This window comes from Phoca vitulina, unplaced genomic scaffold, assembly GCF_004348235.1.
Source record: "Phoca vitulina isolate PV1807 unplaced genomic scaffold, GSC_HSeal_1.0 scaffold5, whole genome shotgun sequence".
NCBI classification, from domain to species: Eukaryota; Metazoa; Chordata; class Mammalia; order Carnivora; family Phocidae; genus Phoca; species Phoca vitulina.
Window position 1 is genome coordinate 863,034 of NW_022589708.1, and position 19,402 is coordinate 882,435.

At 61.7% G+C, this 19,402-nt stretch overlaps 2 protein-coding genes across 12 annotated transcripts in view; both read right to left on the reverse strand.

The window, feature by feature from the left end:
• The window catches only part of F7 (coagulation factor VII), an 11,321-nt gene extending 4,751 nt beyond the window's left edge, over positions 1-6,570 (reverse strand). Inside the window, exons 1-4 of one of the 2 annotated variants that reach the window (XM_032402455.1) lie at positions 6,441-6,570; positions 3,405-3,565; positions 1,265-1,289; positions 1,073-1,186 (exon numbers count right to left, since the gene is read on the reverse strand). In XM_032402455.1, coding sequence (XP_032258346.1) covers positions 1,073-1,186; positions 1,265-1,289; positions 3,405-3,565; positions 6,441-6,510 — 370 coding nt within the window. In that variant the 5' untranslated portion in view covers positions 6,511-6,570. The remainder of the gene's footprint in view (positions 1-1,072; positions 1,187-1,264; positions 1,290-3,404; positions 3,566-6,440) is intronic. The other variant, XM_032402456.1, reaches the window with a different exon arrangement.
• A 2,028-nt stretch (positions 6,571-8,598) lies between these two features.
• Positions 8,599-19,402, reverse strand: part of MCF2L (MCF.2 cell line derived transforming sequence like) — a 144,139-nt gene continuing 133,335 nt past the window's right edge. For 6 of the 10 annotated variants that reach the window (XM_032402578.1, XM_032402582.1, XM_032402587.1 and 3 more), the window contains 11 exons: positions 18,515-18,736; positions 18,113-18,205; positions 17,105-17,183; positions 16,889-16,955; positions 16,023-16,141; positions 15,733-15,825; positions 14,707-14,781; positions 11,652-11,773; positions 10,570-10,682; positions 10,377-10,480; positions 8,599-10,265 (listed from right to left, as the gene is read on the reverse strand). In XM_032402578.1, the coding sequence (XP_032258469.1) occupies positions 10,180-10,265; positions 10,377-10,480; positions 10,570-10,682; positions 11,652-11,773; positions 14,707-14,781; positions 15,733-15,825; positions 16,023-16,141; positions 16,889-16,955; positions 17,105-17,183; positions 18,113-18,205; positions 18,515-18,736 (1,173 nt within the window). In that variant the 3' untranslated portion in view covers positions 8,599-10,179. The remainder of the gene's footprint in view (positions 10,266-10,376; positions 10,481-10,569; positions 10,683-11,651; positions 11,774-14,706; positions 14,782-15,732; positions 15,826-16,022; positions 16,142-16,888; positions 16,956-17,104; positions 17,184-18,112; positions 18,206-18,514; positions 18,737-19,402) is intronic. The other 4 variants (XM_032402581.1, XM_032402583.1, XM_032402586.1 and 1 more) reach the window with 4 other exon arrangements.

A 19,402-nucleotide genomic window follows, 5' to 3' on the forward strand; every position in this document is an offset into this window, starting at 1 on the left:
ACACCAGGGCTCCTGAGCATCACGGTCCTGGGGGACTCACACCAGGGATCCTGAGCATCACAGTCCTGGGGGACTCACACCAGGACTGCTGAGCATGATGGTCCTAGAGGACTCACACCAGGGATCCTGAGCATAAAAGTCCAGGCAAAGACACTGAGGCTTTCCAACCCCAGATAACTGACAGAAGCCTCATCCCTTAGTTTTGCCTTTCCTCTCCCTGGCCTCTGGTTTGCTTAGAGCAGAAGGTGGTTGTGGCCCAGAAAAGCACTTTGGGTATAAGAATGTACATTTGTATGGTAAAGGATTGAACTCACCCAAAGAGCTCCTAGGCGGTGACCTCCACACCCTGGCTGGTGAAGCTGGACACTTTTAATTTAATCTGCCTGATAAGAATGTTGTTTCCCTGGGGGCTTTGGCCCATACTGGATGGTCTAACAATGTGATTCATTGTGGGGTCTTGGGCCACACGGTGTCACCCCCACCTCTGGAGGGGCTGGAGACTAAGGTCAGCCATGTCTATATGACTGAGCCCGGTACAGTCTCTGGATAAGGAGGCTCAGTGTGCTTCCTGGGGTGGTGGTGACACTCCCTAAGTCTCGTCACACATTGTTCTTGGAGAACGGAAGGCTGTCCACGGTCCTTCACTGGGAGAGGACAATGGGAAGCTCATACCTGTCCCTCTGCTGACTTTATTCTGTATCCTTCCACTGTAATAAGCTGTAATTTTGAGTATATCTGATGGTCTGAGGAACCCCTGAACTTTGCAATACTTCAATATTTGAAAGGTGAAAAAATACCTCACACTTTTGTAAAGCAGGAAGGGAAGACACAGTTTTCCTAGCTGTCTCGACTGGAAGCTGGGCGGCCATGCGGAGCCCTCACTGGGCTCTATCCAGGTGTATCTGAGTCTCCCAGCTCTGGGAACCCAAGGGTTTTAGGATTCCCAGAAGTGGATAAGGGGCGACCAAGTTTGAGAACGAGCACCTTAGAACCAAGACTCTCGTGTTGGCGGGGGAGCAGGCCATGCCCATCAGCTGTTGGGGGTCTGTCTGCAAACTGTGGGGTTCCTCACTTGTCTCACAGTTCCGGCCCTGGAAACCGTCGAGGCAGAAGCAGATGTAGGACTGGAGCTGGTCCTCACAGGTGCCTCCATTCCGGCACGGGTTCGAGGCGCATTGGTCCCCATCTGTGGAGTGCGTCAGTGTTAGCATGCTGAGGAGAGGAGCTGGTGGGTGGGATGAAAATGGGCCATTTACCAACTCACCAGTGTAAGAGATCCAGAACCGCTTCTGAGGGAACAAGAGAAGCAGTGTGAGACACGTTCACCAGGAGCAAATGCGTATGGTGTCCACAGACTGGACTTGGGAGCTGGGGTGAACTGTGGTGGGCTGGGGGCTTCTGGCCTGGGGCCCTTTGAGGTGGGCTCTGGAAGCCAGACTTTTCCTTTGGGGATGAAGTGAGTTTTTCCAGGGGGAGGAAGTTTTTTCCTAATCTTATCCCCTCCACCCCAGATCGCTAAGACCACCAGAGGTCACAACTTTCCCTCTCCGAATTCAGAATTCCTGAGTTTCTGCCCCAACTCTGCCACCTCCAAGATGTGAACTTGGGACAGGACATATGTGCTCTCTGAGCCTCCATTTCCTCGTCTGGTGATGAGGAGGAAATCCATACACGTGTGACGGGAGAAGGCGGCAATGGATGCAAAGGGCTCCAACAAATTTATTCCTGAGGAATCTTCTGGCCAAGCAAACTGAAACCCAGGATTACCGTAAGAATAAAATAAGATGAGAACTGTGGGACATGCGTTGAAAAGCCAAGTGGTGCACAAATGCAAGGAGTGACCATCCTCAGTGTACCTGAAAAGGGTCATGTTAGCCTCTGTCTCAAGTAGCCTCGCTTCCTGTTGGGTGTGAAGTGTGTCCCATGAGTGTGAGGTGTCCTGTGAGTGTGAGGTGTCCTGTGGGTGTGAGGTGGGGTCCTGTGGGTGTGAGGTGTCCCGTGAGTGTGTGGTGTGTGTCCTGTGGGTGTGAGCTGTCCTGTGAGTGTGAGGTGTCCTGTGGGTGTGAGGTGTCCTGTGGGTGTGAGTTGTGTGTCCTGTGGGTGTGAGGTGTCCCGTGGGTGTGTGGTGTGTGTCCTGTGGGTGTGAGCTGTCCCGTGAGTGTGAGGTGTGTGTCCTGTGGGTGTGAGCTGTCCCGTGAGTGTGAGGTGTCCTGTGGGTGTGAGGTGTCCTGTGGGTGTGAGGTGTCCTGTGTGAGGTGTCCTGTGAGTGTGTGGTGTGTGTCCTGTGGGTGTGAGCTGTCCTGTGAGTGTGAGGTATCCTGTGAGTGTGAGGTGTCCTGTGGGTGTGAGGTGTCCCATGAGTGTGAGGTGTCCTGTGGGTGTGAGCTGTCCCGTGGGTGTGAGCTGTCCTGTGGGTGTGAGGTGTCCCATGAGTGTGAGGTGTCCTGTGGGTGTGAGGTGGTGTCCTGTGGGTGTGAGGTGTCCCGTGGGTGTGAGGTATCCTGTGGGTGTGAGGTGTCCTGTGGGTGTGAGGTGTCCCGTGAGTGTGTGGTGTGTGTCCTGTGGGTGTGAGCTGTCCTGTGAGTGTGAGCTGTCCCGTGGGTGTGAGCTGTCCTGTGAGTGTGAGGTATCCTGTGTGAGGTGTCCTGTGGGTGTGAGCTGTCCCGTGAGTGTGAGGTGTGTCCCGTGAGTGTGAGGTGTCCTGTGGGTGTGAGCTGTCCCCTGAGTGTGAGGTGTCCCGTGAGTGTGTGGTGTGTGTCCTGTGGGTGTGAGCTGTCCTGTGAGTGTGAGGTGTCCTGTGGGTGTGAGCTGTCCCGTGAGTGTGAGGTGTGTGTCCCGTGGGTGAGGTGTACGTCCCCTGTGAGGTGAGTGTCTTGTGAGCGTGAGACGTCCCGTGAGGGGCAGTGTGGTTTCGCCTCCTCACAACCTGAGGGGCGCCCGGCCGAAGGGGCTGGAAGGGGTGCGGTGCACGTGAATATCCCTCTTTCAGAAGCGAGAAGAGCAGCGAGCCCTCTGTCGGCGCCGGGCGTCGCGCGTGTGGAGGCCGTGCCGGCTCCCTGTCCCCTCACACGAGTTTTCCTGAGGAGGCGTCCGCAGGCGGGCGCTGCTGGGAGAGGCTCGCCCGGCCCGGGTCTCCGAGGTCGGCTGTGTCAGCGGCGCGTCCCCAGAGCACGGGCGGTTTGGGGCTCGGGGACCTCCCCTGGGAGGCTCGGGACGCATCGAGCGCGCTGTTCACACTGTATTTTCTGCGGCCCAGGGGGCGCCCCCGGGAGCGGGTGGGGGCCGACCGACCAGAGGGGAGCCGTCCTTCCGGCCCGGGGACCCGGACGCCGAGCCTGTGCCTGCGGGAGCCCCGGTCGCACCCCGCGGGGAGCCTGGGCGCGCAGCCCCGCAGCGCGACTCACCGTCCTGTCGGCGTCCCGGAAGATCTCCCTGGCCTCCTCGAAGGAGCAGCGCTCCTCCCCGCACTCTCTCTCCAGGGAGCCGGGCCTCAGCTCCTCCAGGAACAGGTTGGCGCGCCTCTGCCTGCGCAACACGCCGTGGGCCTCCTCCTGGCTGAGGAACACTGAGACACGGGGCCGTGAGCCCGACGCCGCCCGGCGCGTGTCCCGCCGAGCCCCGGGCGTCAGGGCTTCCTGGCGGCCACTCTGTGTGCGAGCGGGCGGACTCCTTCACCATGTTCTAACGCCACACACTCATCCTTCCGGCCCGGGCGCCCCTTCTAGCAGCTTCTAGCACCTTCTAGCAGCTCACGCCAAGGAAGGACTCCGAGGCGGGCACGCAGACCTCGCCGGAAGGGGAGCCTGGCCACACGATCTGAGCCAGTCCGTGACCGCGTCCCCCGCGCCATGAAACGCCACGTTTCAGAAGACGTAAGATTAAATGAAATAAGATAATAAAATCACACATACTGTTAATAAAATGTAAAAATGCACATATATATGCAGATGTAACTTAGTGAAAGAATGTACATAAAAAAATTAACTTTGGGGATTACAATTTATTCTGTTTCAAAACGTGTACAATCAACTTCTATAATGAAAATATGCGTCCGCTGCGTCCTAGCAGCTGGGACGTTGTGTGGCAAGTGGTGGGATGACTGCGCGGGGGTCCTACCCGGGACTGGGGGGCGGCTCCGGCGGAGGCGAGGCTGCTGCGGCCCCGCGGGAGGAGCCAGGAGAGGCCTGCCGGGCGCGGTGGCGGGGAGAGGGGTCTCTCGCACCCGGGCCAACCTCCCCAGCTCTCCCCGAGCTCCAGCCCGTCCCTGGGGCTCGCTGTCCCCCCGCCCCGCCAACCCGGACGCTCGCTCTGCTTTACCACAGCCTCTCCCTCTTTTTTTTTTTTTAAGATTTTATTTATTTATTTGAGAGAGAGAATGAGAGAGAGCATGAGAGGGGGCAGGGTCAGAGGGAGAAGCAGACTCCCTGCCGAGCAGGGAGCCCGATGCGGGACTCGATCCAGGGACTCCAGGATCGTGACCTGAGCCGAAGGCAGTCGCTCAACCAGCTGAGCCACCCAGGCGCCCCAGCCTCTCCCTCTTGGAAGGCATGTTCCTGGCCTTCCATGGAGATGCTTACACTGACTTCCGTGCCCACTGTAAGCAAAGCCACCCAGGACCCCTGCTTCAGAGCAGTGCAGGCTCCTCGGGGGCCTTTCTTGGTGGCAGGAGACCTGCTGACGCTGACCCCCTGACACTCCCTGTCTGGCCGCCGGGGGCCTTCCTGGGTCCTCCTCCCCGGGTCCTCCTCTCCGCTCTTTGCTGCCAGCCCTTGACTTTTGATATCCTTCAGGGTTGGGTTTTCTGTTCTAAAGATGCTCCAAGCCAGCCACCCCACTTGCACTTCAGCCCTCCCTCAAACCACCAGAAGCTGCATATGTCCCCGAGCCCCAGGTCTCTAGAGGCCACCTCCCTGCAAACTGAGGGACCCGCATGCACAGCCACCCCGTGGGCCTGGCCTCCCCACCTCCGCCCCACCGGGCCTGCTTTTCCCGTCCTCGTCCCTCCTTGGTGAACGGCTCTGCTCCCTCCCAAGAGTATCTGAGCTCTCGCAGCTAGCTCTGCCCTGAGCTCTGTGCACCTGCCCCCACGGCCCCAGCTCAGGGGCTTGTGCGTCCTTCGGGCCCCTCTCCAGGCCCTGGCCTGCTGCCTCCTTCCAGCTTCTCATAGTGACCCCGGTAGCTTCTTGCAGGTAGCTGTCCCCCATTTTGCTTATGAGGAACAGGGTGGGTGGGGTTTAGAGCTCACCCAAGGCCACTCAGGTGGGGAATGGGACCAGTTTGAACACCTTGGATTTGAGGTTTCTTTAGGACACCCAGGCAGACATGCAGACTACGTCATCCTAAGAGAGGGCAGGGTGACGGAGACGAGGACACTGAGGTCGGTGACAACCGTATGGAGACCGAGGCTGAGGCTGGGAAAGCCCCCCGGGGCCCCCGGGGCAGACTGCACCATTGGGGGTGGGCTGTGTGAGAGCAGCTGGGCTGCAAGAGGGGATGGGCAGGGTGGGAGCAAAGCCAGGACTGAGGGGCAGGAGCAAGGGGGAAACTGAGTCCCAGAGGAGAGGTGAGTGCAGCCTGGGGACCCGCGGACTCGGCTTCCGGGAAGGAAGGGCTGTGTCCGGTGGGGAGGCTTCGCAGGAGGGGGCGGGGCAAGGGGGAGGGGCAGCTCCCAGGCTGTGAGGCCGAGGGGACCACCTCTCGGCTTTACCATGACGGCGTTTTGCGTGTGTGTATTCCTGGGGAGCCCGCCTGGTCTGGAAGGAGAGGTTGAGGGAAACCCAAGAACTCAAGGGTGGGGGGGTGCTTACACCCACCGGAGGCGCCCAGAGTGGGGACGTCTACCCTCTCTACCCTCGGAGGACAGCAAATGTGCACCCGACAGCCCTCGGGAACCAGAGGCAAGTCTGATCATTGTGGGGAATCAGTGAGAGCCGGGCGGGGCGGGGGACGACCCTGGCCAGCACTGTCTTCCTGCCCCGAGGAAGGATAAAGCAGCCCTGCCCTCGCCAGAGTGGAGGTGCTGTCCTTTGGGCACCTGCAGGAATCGGGCCGGCGCCCCGTCCCGTCCCAGGCTAGCTGCCAGTGTGGGACAGTGTCTATGTCGCGACCACGGCCGCCCCGCTGGACCCGCAAGTCTCCAAGGGACCGCTTATAAAGCACGTCCCTCTATCTCCGTATTTCGGCCCCTCAGCGCCGTGGTGGCGGGGAGGTGTCTGCGGTCACAGCCGTGTCCCCCCCCTGTCCCTGGCACTGGCCGACCGAGAACCAGGAGAGCAGAGCGGGAGGGGGGCATCCCACCCCGCACCCCTGAGCCGGGATCCTGGGTGCAGACCACATGGGAGCCGCCGGCCGCGGCAGTGTCCACCACGAGGTGGGCCGTGGGAGCTGTGGATGTTAGTGGCCGCTCACACGGGTTTACAGGACCCTCCACCCTGACATACCTGCGGCCGGAGACCCCTGCAGGCCCAGGAGAAGGCAGAGGAGGGCCAGCTCACCCGCCCGGGAAACCATGGTGAGACCCTTGGTGCCACACGGTCTGTTGACATTCCGGCGGGGGGGTGGCGGGCAAAGTCCTGGCCTCCACGCAGCGTAGAGAGGTGGGGGAGGGAGGACTCGCCTCCCAAACCCAGGGGGCGGGGCGGCGCGAGGTCCCTGCCGGGAAGCCCCCGGTCCCCCCAGGACAGCTGTGTCTGCGGAGCGGGGGCTCCTGCGAGGAGATGGCGCTGTTGGGATCTGCATCGGCCACGTGCACCTCAAGTGCCGTTGGGAACCCTGAGGCCCCCGGGACTTAGCGCGGCAGCTGGACTCAGAATGGACGTGGGTGGAAAGCCGCGCCCGGAGAGAGAGGATCTGGGGTATGGACGTGAGTACTCTCAAGAGGGCTGCCGCGGACACCTAGCCCGGGGGCCTGGCTTCCTGGGTGGCCAGAGAGCCTCGTGGGGATGACCAGGAGGAGGGGCACCTGCCATCCCGGGCCCAGGCCGCCAGCTGGGGTGACTCTCCGTCCAGGGTTGGCGGGCATGGAGGGCTTTCTCAGGATGCCAGGCTTCCTGTCCCGACCAGGACCGTCCTGAGCCCCCGGCACTGTCGGTTACCCCAACCAGACTGACATGGGAACCCTGAAGCCCCCGGGGGGGGCCCCTCCACTGGGGCCACTGTGACTACAGCACCAGGAATCTGTCCTCTGCCAGTTCTGAAGGCCACAGGTCCTGGAGCCAAGTGTCTGTGGCAGGGCCTTGCTCTCTCCGGAGGCTCGAGGAGGGGACCTGCCTGCCCCTTCCAGCTGGCCCCTGCGTCTGCACCTTGAAGTTCCGTGGGCGGCAGGCAGCTCCTCGTCCGGGGGCACCTGCAGACACCGCACTCCCATCCCGGCCTCGGCTGGCACACCCTCGCCGCTGGGTGTCCGTGCCCGTCTCCTTACAGAGACACCGTCCGTCCTTGGGTCGGGGCTCCTACTCAGGCTCACTCATCTAACCAGCTACAGCGGCAAGGGTTCTGCGGCCGAGCGAGGCTGCGTTCCGGGCTTCTGGGCGATGCAAACATAGGGAAGGCTCTCAGCCCGTGTCCATGCTCCTCTTGAGCGGACTGGGGCTGAGGCTGTTCTCAGAGCAGTGGCGTCTGGTTGCAGACTCGGGGCGACAGGCCGGGAGGTGCAGGAAAGGGACGTTCCTTCTCTGACCACCCAAAGCTGCGGGGAACAGGATTTCGTGGGCAGCACCTGCCGGGCAGCAGAGGTCCGTGTGGGTTTGGGACATGTGCTGGACTGAGCCCTTGAGTCCAGGGGTGGCGTGGGTCCTCCGGGGAGGTGGGGGACAGCACAGGCCAGTGGGGGATGTGGCATTCTGTCCATGAAGGACAGCCAAGCGCAGGCAGGGAGCAGTCCTACCCCGGGCCCCAGTCAGTGAGCGGAGGCGGAGTGGGGCAGCCCCAGGGCTCGCTGGCGTCAGAGGGCTGGGCTCAGGGAGCAGGAGCCCCCCACCCGGACCCTACACCACGGCCACACGGTCTACTGAGCGAGGCAGGCCCCAACAACAGCGCAGGGTTGGGTCTGAGCCTGGGGCCCAGACCGCGGGTCCGCAGAGGGCTCCTGGGAGGTCAGCGTTTGCTACATCTCTGTTCCGGTCTTTACTTCCAGCCCTTGTGCGATTTGGTTGTGCGGTGTCTTTCAGCAATTATCTGTTGCATCTGGTTTGATCCCCTCCCGACCGGTCGGCTTAGCAAGATTCTGGGGTGTGGGTGAGCGCAGCTCCGACCGGCCTCCGTGACTCCTTGCTTCCGTGGGTCATGCCTCCCTCCCCACCACTGTCCCTTCTGCCCCCGGACCCTCCTGGCTCAGAAGCCATCTCTTGGACTCTTGTTCCAACATGGCGATTTCACCGTTTCTTTTGTTATCTTTACACTGTGGACACAATACGCGTGTTATTCTATTTCCATCATTTTCTGACAAAATGAAGCGTATGGGACGTCGTCTGGGTCAAGCTCAGTGCCTGCCTCATTTCTCATGGGAGCTCGAGGTGCTGGGTGGACGTACGTGAGCACGATAAACGCACGGCGCGTGAGGAATTCTGTGCAGACAGCGAGAGGAGCTGATATTTATTCAAACTCCATCCATACAATAAAGAACTCTGATTTTTAAATTTCATTTACATCAGCAGAAAAAAAAAAAAAAAGACCTGAAACGAAACAAGAAGCAGTGACGGGACAGGAGGTTTTAAAGTGCCTTAACGAAGATGGGCCCGCAGCGGTGGTGACGTGGCCGAGGCGGCAGGGGTGGACTCTGGACGAGCAGCGTGCGGAGTAAACTGTCAGACGCGTCACGGTCTCACGACCAGACACCGAGGAAAGCTGCTGGGACACACTGCAGAGGTGGGCCGGGGGGGGCCTCATGGGCGGCGGGCGCGGCGGGCGCGGGGCACAGGGAGGGCTGTGAAGTGACAGTTTCCAGCATCGCGGGGGCCGTGGTGCGTCCCTGACACGGGACACCTACGTACACACACCCACATATGCACACGAATAAAAATATCTGCCCCACCAGATACAGACGGTGTTTCCAAAGAACAGAATTTGTTTCCCAAACACAAAAAGGTAAAACACAAGAGTTTTCTTTCTGGTTCTGCCTCGGTTTCAGCAATGAACTCCTTGTGTTTCTGAGCTCGGGGGGTTTACCGAGTGCGGGAGGCGGCGGTGGGGGCCGCCGGAGGCTGGCGCTTTCACCCAGCCCGCGTGGGTAGCGCTCGCTCAGAGGATACCCTACAAAAACCGCATCTTTACTTATTCTTTAAAAACAATAAAAAATCCTAATTCAGTGAAGCTAGGTAAAAAAATCAAGTTCCATTTTTTTTTGTAGAAAAGAAGCTAAATATTTTAAATTATAGTTTAAATTTTCTTTTGAAAATTAACCTACACAGATAAGGGACTCTCCTCGGTTTCCACTGCCTCTGTTTGTAGAAACGCTGCTGGATTTTATCGGGGGACGTGTGTTCACCCGCCTGTGGCCAGGCGGGCCTTGGCGAGGGCTTCCGTCCCCATGAGAGCCCCCAAATCTCCCAGCAGTATAAACAACGTGCTGTCGTGTAAACCCCGGTAACAGAAAATAGTTTTGTATCAAATACAGTAGCAAATTGTCATTTCATGTAAACACAGTGATTCTTGGTAAAGATTAGCGGCCAGAGTACCACAAAAAATGGCCATGGAATTAATCCCTGCTTTAAAAAAAACTTGTAAAAGACAAAACAGTCCCCCCACCAAGCTGCTGGGTCAGTGGCTCGTCACTCCCACGACATGCCTCTTCCTGCAGGAAGCACCAGACCAGAAATGCCCGGAACCACGCAGAGCGGCTGGCACGGGCTCCTCGCGGCGGCCTGGTGCCCTCAGTCCGTCCTGGTTTTCCCGGAAAGCTCAGTGTACCTCGGTCTTCCCGTGCAACTGGCTTCTGCACCCTCATCGGGCGTGGTCCTGGCGTGGAGGCCGCAGGGCAGAATCTTCCAGAACCTTCCCTCTGCGGGCCCCTGCGTCTGCACCTTGAGGTTCCGTGGGTGGCAGGCGGCTCCTCGTTGGGGTCTTGTCCAGGTCCTCCTTCCCCAGGCTCTTAGAGCACCGTCCCCTCACCAAACTAAGCAAGCCCAAGCAAAGGAAAACTTAGAGGCTCGCAGGCCGCACGGCCTCCTGCGGGGCCCGGCGCTACCCCTGGAGGTCTGAGAGGGGGGCCCCACAGCTCTCGCTGCAGCTGGAGGAGGTGCTCAGCAGGGCGGACCCCGCACTGGACTCTGCGGGAAAACCAGGCAAGAACGGCTGCGGCTGTGTGTCTGCACGCTCAAGCTCACGGCTGTGGAAGCCCGCGGGCTCGGGGCGCGGCCCGCGCGGGCCGGGGGTCTTACCTGAGCTGCTCAGGCACTGAGCCGAGCCGGACGTGCCGAGGAGCGTGGACAGACTGCTGGCCGGCACCCAGCTCTCCTTGCTGGAGGTCAGGTTCCTGACATACCTGAAGGGGGCGTGGCCGTCAGGGCTCCAGCCGTGTGCCCCCCGCCCCCCCCGGGCGTCCTGGGCCTGAGCCCACTGCCGGCATCTTACCAAAGGCCCTCGTCGCCCTCGTGGACCACCTCCACCACGTCCCCACTTCTCACGGCAAGCGCGTCGGGGCTTTCCTTCTCGTCACCCGTCACGACCGTGTACTTTCCTGGGACCTGGTGGCGGAGGACGCAGCGCATCAAAGGGCACAGTCCGCGGCCCCCACACCGAGCGAGGCCGCAGCGGCTGTCCGCCGCAGCCAAGGTCCCAGGGGGGCGTCCAGCAACAGGAGAAAGACAACGAGCATTTTGTCAGGGCCCTGCTCTTTGTGGGGCTTTTGATGGGACTGTCGCCTTAAATGGGAGAAGCTCCTGGTCGTAAGAAGATGCCAAGTCTCTCACTGCCACCGTGTTAAAAACCCAACCAACCGGTACAGTGCCCCTGGCTCACGGCTGGTGGTCCGGCCTCAAACACAGTCCTCCGCCCCAGGACCTCGGCACCTGCCGTTCCCTCCTCCTGGCACGACCTCCCCTTCCTTGGCTCCCATCCTCACCTCACACGCCCACCTGTATTTGACCACCTTTTACTTTGCTTCCCTGTGGGAGTGGAGACTTGTGTCTTTTGTCCTCTGCTCTGTTTGGTGTCTAGACTGCCTGGCACCCAGTGTCTGCTCAGCACGTTCACGCGGACGAAGCGCTGCCGTGTGGAGCCCTGGAGCTTGGACCAGGACAGCACCAAGTGTGCACTAAGTATCTGTCAGCGTAACCCCACTCTGATGGTTCATGCGTAAATGGCTTCTCCTTGCAGCTTGTGTTAAAGAAAGGGCCTGATTAGGCCCCAAATCTGCATTCGAACGGTTGAGTTCTCCAAAAAGTGAGGGAGAGCCGTACGCACAGCTTTGCGGATGGTCCTAAGGGCATCCTCCTTGTCTGGAGGGCAGATCGGGTGTGTGCGAGAGAGCCTGTCTGCTGGGAGCCTGACGGTGGAGGAGGGTGGGCACACAGCCACGGCGAGCCCTGGCGCCCGAGAGGCCCTCCCCCATGCAGTGGCCACGACAGCCACGCATCACCACGGTCGCACTCTGGAGCTCTCCCACCCAGGAGCCCGTGGTGCCGGGCTGACCGCCCCGGGGGACCCAAGGTTACCAGCTTCCTGGGGCCCACTCTGCCTTCCTCCTCCGCGTCTGAGGAATTAATCAGCTCTTCGGCACTGGACCAGCCGTCGTTGTCCTCAGGGGCCTCCAAGGGCTGAGACGTTTTGCTCCAGCCTGAGAGAGAACAGACTCCAGTGAGGACCACCCTCAACCGCAAGCCTGTCTGAAGGTGGCCCGCACAATTCCCGCCACCCTGCGACGTGCACCCGGAGGGGCCTGCCCCCCCGGAGCGGGACACACGGCGGACTTCCAGAACGCCTGCTGACACGCGTGTCCCCACTGTGCACCGTCCGGGGAGGCCCCGAGCACCGGCGAGCGTCGCCAGCCCAGCCCAGGGGAGGCAGCGAGGCCAGCCCTCAGGGAGGTGATCCTGCGGACCCGGGGAGCGCAGAGCCCTGAATATCACCAGTCGGAGACGCCACTACCCATCCGTGTTGGAGCAAACACCACCAGAGGGAAGGGGTTTGCAATTAGCGCCTGGAGCACGCACACGCATCACGCCGCCTGGAGGAGCACTCCTCACGGCAGCAGCTGAGGCGAGCGGCGCGTGCCCCGTGCCGGCACCGTCCTGGCCCACGAGGTCGGGGCACTGTGACCCTCACGGCACAGGCCAGCACACGCCGCATGCACACCCGAGCCACGCCTCCTCACTTCCGGGGCCACAGAGTGCGGCTGGGCCAGCACGTGTGGGGAGAGAACTTGTGGGGACTTTATGAAATGTGCTCATGTCCCCTCATCAGTGTTTCCCCTGCCCTGCAGCCCCAAAGAATAACACCCGTATTTCCCATTTGCAGGAAATTTTGGGAAGAACGCAAGTGAGGGAAGATGGGGGGCGACGGATTCCCGATTCTGAACACCATAAATGCCAACAGTAACGTGAGAGGCGGGAGCCCACTCCTGTGGCATGAGGACCATGGGCACAGCCTGGGGTCGGTGGGAAGACTGCGCGCTGGCTGTGGGCTTGGCATGCCAGTTCCAGATCCCATGTGGCCTGGGGCAAGTGTGCTGTCCCCGAGGACGAAGGGCTCGCTCCCCTCTGTGAGGCAAGCTGCCGGACAGGCCCGTCCCCAAGGCCTGTGGTGTTTCACGTTGGCCATGAAACGCTTGTGCTAAAGGGACACTAGGAGTCTCGTCTTCATAGGAAGGGAGCTGGGGCCTAGAGCTCCCCATCAGCCAGCAGTGCTGAGCCCGGAAGGAAGAGTGTGAGAGCCACAGAGGCCTCTGGAGCCCCAGGACCCCACTCCACACCAGCAGGCCCAGCGTCGGAGAGCCCCTGAACCCGGCCTTCTCAGGGCTGGGCCGCGGGGCGAGTGGCGGGGGGCTGGTGTCTGTGCAGGGATGGGGCACTGGGGTTTCCCGCCGCAAACCACCCAGCCAAGCGCCCTCGCTCGTCTGGGGGTGTGCACAGCATGCCAAAGGCAGATGGGGGGGCCTTGGGGCCCCAGTGCCAGGCGGCCTGGCTGGAGGGTCTCCTGCTGCAGCCCACCACTGCACACGGGGCTCCCGGCCACACAGAGGCAGACGTGGGCCTGTGGTGCTCCCCTCTCTGCCCCGGGGCCCCGGGGGAAGCCTCTCTACCAGGCTCAAGCAGCTGCCCCCGTTAAAACCACGTTCAAACAAGGGCGTTAGGAAGGTACTGAGGCCCAACGCACGTGAGGTACCAACTGGGGGATGAGGAGACACGTGTTTGGAACTGGACGGCACCCCTCAATCTACGCAGATGCGGGCGAGTTTGTAGGACATGAGGCCAACACGACCGTGAACGTGGTCCCCTCTATTCTCTGCAAAATCGTCCCTGATATTGACACTGAGTAAAACGATGGGCAGGTGAAGCTTCTCAGGGGGCAAGCGTGTAAGCGTTTGTGAGAGGGCCCAGGAGGCTGGTGGCTCGATGTGGTCAGCCACAGAGCGGGCAACGGGGAGCAGAGGAGTTGGAGGGGAGGGGGATTGGCGGTGGGGCCCCAGGTGCCACGCTCAGGTCCCGTCTATGGTGACCTTGCGAAGCCGCCTCATTTTCCTATCACAGGCGAGGACACACAACTTGGCTGAAAGGCGGTAGGAACCGCGGGCAAGTGGCCACAGGTGGGGCTCAGGCCCCTTCACCAGCTTCCTGCACGAGGGACGTCAGCCAGGGCAACGCTCAGACGTCTCCGGGTCTTAAGTAGAAAACAAGGCTGTCAATGGAGAAGTGACCCCTGTCCCAGGCCCTGGGACCTCAGCGGCGGCCCCTGGACACTGTTCACCCACATGAAGGCTGTGGGAAGCCCCTGGCGTCCGAGCTGGTCACGCGGGGGCAGGCGGAGAGCTGCCGTCTGGGTCCCGGGCTCACAGACCTGTGCTCAAGGCTGAGTGTGCTGGGTGACCTCTGGGTGGTCCTGGCGGGGGGGTGTGAGGTCAACTGCACCCCTTGGGAACCTTCACAATTACTGGAAAATTCAAGAGGATTCAAAGTGAATCCCTCCCTGCAAACTTCAGACCCTCAGCCTTGGCCGGGGGGGGTCTTTGGATTTTGGGGGGACATGCTTTACCCCCGTGATACGAGGAGCAGAAGGCAGAAGGCCTGAGGTCCAGTACAGAGCTCGGCCCCCCTTCTGTACAGCCCGTCATCCTCCCGTGAAATGGGGGGTCGGCAGGACCCCACTGGTGGCTACCTTCTGTGCTTCCAACAAGAAGCTTCGGGACAACCGGCGCCACCGGGGCGAGGCTGGTGCTGCAGGGGCCCGAGGACGGGGTGCCCCACAGCCTGCCACGGCTGCCGTGACAGCCCACCCCAGCCCGCGTGCTGGCGAGGCACCAGCAGCCTCTAACGGGCGGCCCCGGGGCTTCTGCGGGTTCTGGGCAGAGCGGGCACGAGTCCCGCTGAGACGGGTCCGTCATCACGGTATGTCGCCAGAGCATCATGCTTTTGGAGAAAACAGTGAATCTGCCCCTGGCTAGGAGAGACCTATTTTGTTTTGTGTTTCAGTGGCGACGAAGGGCAAGACAGTGTCCCTAACCGGACGGGCAAACGGAGGTCCGGCTACGTTCAGAAGGTGGAGCCACTCTACCTCGTAAACCAAAAGGCGTTGGGTCGCTCTTTACTTCGTGTCGCTTAGCTTTTTTGTCAGGGCTGGTAGGAGAAGCTGCAGAAGGAGGAAGAGGCAAAAATACGTGAGGACCTGCGTGCAGGGCGCAGGGGGGAGGCGAGAGGAGCAGTGTTCACGCTGGGAGGGGACACAGACCCCCAGCGGGCTCATCGTCACTGTGCAGAGTAGCTGCCTGTGAACAGAACGAAGCTAGCGGACGTCCCTCGCGGGGGACAGGAGACGCCCCGGAGAGCAGGAGGGGAGGCGGTGCCCGCGTCCTAGGGGCCACGTGGAGGCGCGTTAACTCTGCACAGAAGGACACGTGGGACGCACACTTGCCGTGCTCATTAGCCAACTCTAGAGCGCCAGGACGTGTCCTCTTTTTTTTTTGGAAGTTTGAGGCCAACTTAACACTACTTTACAAATTGAAACCAAATTGAAACCAAAACCCTCCAGTTTTCTGGACCAGTGAAAACTGGCTTTTAGTTTCAGGCAGGGAGTCCAATGCTTGCTCCCTGAGCTACCTCCGTGAGCGCCCCTCCGCACGGCTCACCGCCAAGCAGCACTGAAAGGCGGCCCAGCTCTCGCAGATTTCCGTGCGAGGGACCCTCTAGGCGCCCTGTGCCTAATGACCGCCCCTCAGGGGCAGGCGACGCCAGCTTGTGCGCCGTGGGGAGCAGGACACCCGCGGGGGCCGAACAGGACCGAGCAGGAAAGGGGCGGGGGGCGCGGGGGGCGCTGCACCGAGAAAACCAAGAAAAGCAAATGACACTCCGGTTTCTGAGCGAGCCTTCGCTGGAAAAGCCAGCTTGCACCTTGTCAAACCAAAGGCCCCGCCGAGGGAACTCGGCCGCGTGTGCCGTAGACACACCAGCAGGAGGACACGCGGTTCGGTGGGGAGCGCGCGGCGGCCCCCCACACGGATGAGCACCACACGAATGGATGACAGACAGGCCACCACGGTGAGGGACACATCCACGGCATGGATTTCAGGTGGGTGCCTTTTACCTTTCTGACCTTTGAGGTTAGCAAAGCCCTGCAGAGTAAAGCGCTTTCTGGAAAGCGCGGAGCTTTCTGAGGTAGAGCTAGTGACCGTGTCATCTACAAAGGAAGAGAGAGGGATGGTGTGGGGCGCTCGGGGCACACGTCCGGGCACGCGGGCTCTCCTCCGGGCACCCCGGCCGCCAGGAAGGGCGCGTCTCCGGGAGGTCCCGGCGCGCCGTGCAGGCAGCAGTCCGTGCGTCCCGGACACGCCTGCTCACAGACACCGCGACGCAGCTCCCGACGCAGACACCCACCTCTGCCCTTCTCGGGGGGCTTCGGCAATGACGTGGGGCTCACGTATCCTTCCAGGCTCAGGGGGTCAGTTTTCCTTTCTTCCAACTTCTTGATGTTCCTCGTGCTCCCTTTCGAGGGACTAATGACATCGCACACCCCGGAAAAAGAAGGAGAAGTAGAAGGTTGCGGGTTAGTGTTTCAAGTCCTCCCTGAGGATCCGAGGCTGCGCCGTCCCTGGGGCCCCACCGGGCCCTTCAAGCCCTTCCGGGTTCCCGGGGGCAGAACCGCACGAGAACAAACCCCACGTGCTGGGTGCGAGTAGGAGGTGGGGGTTTCTCTGAGTTCGGGGGGCGGTCTTTCTCTTTTCAAAGTGTTGTTCTGCGGATCATTTCCCTGGACCATAGCCTGTCCCACCGAGGGTCAGAGGTGGCTCACAGCAGAAACAGGACAAATAGTCACAAGGCCGCGTGAACGCGTACAGTAAGGGGAAAGCTGAGGGCAGAGAAGGCACGACGAGGCCAGGGGAGGGTGAGGCCGGCGTGTCGGGCTCTGCACCTGGCCCCCATGGCCCCTGTCCCTGTCCGAGGCGCCACTGTCGCGGAAACATGGTGGCTGTCACGCGCGCCAGCCGCACGCCCTGTGCTGACTTAACAGGAAATGACCCACAGACGGAAATCAGAGACGGTTAAGAGCCGGCCTCTGCCCGGGGTGGGGCCAGAGACCCCGTCCCCGAAGCTGGCCCGCGGGGACAGACCCCCCGCACGCAACGCCAGGGGGCGCTCCCGGGCCCTGCCGGCACACCCGGTGACCCAAACCCCAGTAAGGAGAGGCGGGTCACCAGCCGCGTGGACGGCAGACCCGCGCCTGTCCCCGGCTGGAGGCTCACCTGGTGCTGGGCGGCGCGGGCAGAGGCAGGCTCTGGGACTGCTCGAGCGCTCTGTGCTGGCTGGCTTCTGCAGGGAGGGAACAGCCCCGCTCACCGACTTTACCCCTCACCCTGCAGCACCGCCGAGAGCTCAGGATTTGGGGGGAGCTCTGGACGTGCGCAAAAATGCGCCTGGAGCCAAAGCCAAGAGCAGCTCGCGGCCGCAGCGGCCCTCACCTCGGCAGGCTTGCAGCTGGCTGGTCAGCACCTTGCGGATCTCACTCACCCACGCAGCTTTGATTTCAGGGCTCGGTGCCTGAGGCCGGGAAGGAATGCCAGGAGGTGAGAACGCACATTCCCCAAAGACACTGCTTTTCCTTTTACTCCTGAAGCTTCTGCGGACCACCTTGGGAACGGACCATGGGAGCACCGCCCGGGAGAAAGGAGGCGATGGACACGGGCACGGCACAGAGGGAGGGCCTGTGGGCCACACGGGCGGCACGCTGACCGCCCGGCCTCCCCCTCCACACCCTCGCTGGCGTCGGACTCAGTGGAAACCTGGGGCACAAACCACCTTTGGGAGCATGTCTCTCTGGGAAGTGGCCCGTGGCATCGTTTTATGACGAGGAAGACGGGAGAAGCTCCCAGGGCACGAGAGGCGCGACCGCTGTCCTGCCTCGGCACCGCGCGTGCGGCCAGAGGGCAGCGACAGCTGGGCTCTGGGGGCGGGGCCAGCAGAAGGCCAGAGTGCCAGCTGCCGTCCCCACAGCTCCTGGGGGCCGGTGCCCGAGCCGGAGCCGGCGCCATCTCTGCGGGCCTGCCGTGCTGGTGCACACGCCGGGGCAGAGTGCCGCGGCCACCGCATCCCCCGGGGCTGCCCCCGTGTCTGAACATGGAGGGCACCCCGAAGAGGCCTGTCCCGACCCGGTCACAGGCCCCAGGGACGGGTCACGTGGGCTCAGGGCGCACTCGCAGCCCTACCACCTCCTGCCCTCACCAGCGCGGCGGGGGCGTGAGGACCAGGACAGCCTGGTCACGTGTGGAACACACGAGCCCGTGTTCCCGGCCACGCCCTCTGCGCACCCTAACTGTGGGTTCCCCATACTTCCTCCTGGGTCCCGCTCAGGGCAGCCCCCCTACAAGGCCTCTGGGAGATAAGGCTCCACGGAAGCTTCCAGACGCCTGCCCTCGCCGGAGAGGCCCGCCAAGTCCCTGATGCCTGGCCCGGGAGAACGCGGGGCCCACCTGTATGATGTACACCTCCTCCCTGGCGTTGTACCAGATCTCAAACTTCCTCACGTCGCCCTTCACGTTCTCCGTGATGCCGACGGCCGCCATCTGACACGCAAAGCAGGGAGACAGACGTTCGTTATGTGTGACATGAGAGCACGCCACCCTCCCGTCTTTGAAAGGGGTCGGAGCATCCTCCAGATGCTGGAGGTGGTTTTGGGGTGGGGGCTGAGGCCGTCAGGGGGCCCGGACTCCCGCACCCAATGACACGAGTGGCCTGCACCAGAAGCCGGGCGGTGTGGCCGCGGCTGCTAGGACCTTGACCGCTGGCCCTCTCCCCTCCGCAGGGCCAGCGGCTGTAGGGAAGAAGCCTCCCCTCCGCAGGGCCAGCGGCTGTAGGGAGGAAGCCTCACTCACGTTCAGGGACTGCTTGTAGCTGTAGGAAGGGGCCTTCTCATATCCCTCCCCGTTCTCCTCCCTCTTCTTGCAGAAGAGCACAGCCTTCTCATGCAGGAAGAGGTGCCGCTGCATGGGCTTGAACCTAGCCAGGTCCTTCACCTTGGTGTGGCCCTTCTTGTGGTCCGTCCAGACGCTGAAGGAGCCCTGCATCAGCAGCTTCCCCAGGTCACTCAGGTTCCCCTAAGCCCAGAATGAACGTGGGGACTTATATGCACGTTGCCGAGGAAAAGCAGCCCTCCTTGGAGGGCTGCGTCCTGTAGGACCCCCGCTCCGTAACACTTGGGAAAAGGCAGAACTGTGGAGACAGGTGAGGGGTCGGGGGTGGCCAGGGGCTGGGGGAGGGTGAACGGGTGGAGCACGGGGGCTTTCGAGCAGTGAAACTCTGTCTGACACCATCCTGGTGGACACAGGGTGTTCCACGTCTGTCCAAACCCATGGGAGGCACATTCTGGACTCTGGGTGGAGATGATGAACCAGCGGAGGCTCATCCCTGTGACAAAGGTCCCACCTGCTGGGTGTGGGGAACGGGGGGGCTGCTGTGCATGGGGGTGCAGGGGCGTGGGGGAGGTCCTCGTGCCTTCCCTTATCCTTCCGCAAACCTAACACTGCTCTAAAAATAAAGCCTGTTAAATTCAGAAGAACAGGGCGGGCGCAAATTGACTTACAGAGAAGCAACAAAACTGACCTAATTCGGGCACAGGAGGAAAAAGCAGAGTCTGACCTTCACGCTCGCTTGTCCCCTGTCCCCAACCCACAAGCTGCGGCGAACACAGATCGGCTCTGAGCACCGCCGCCCTCAGGGCTCCTGCACTGACAGGCCACTCGAGGGGTGAAGGCTCCCTGCAG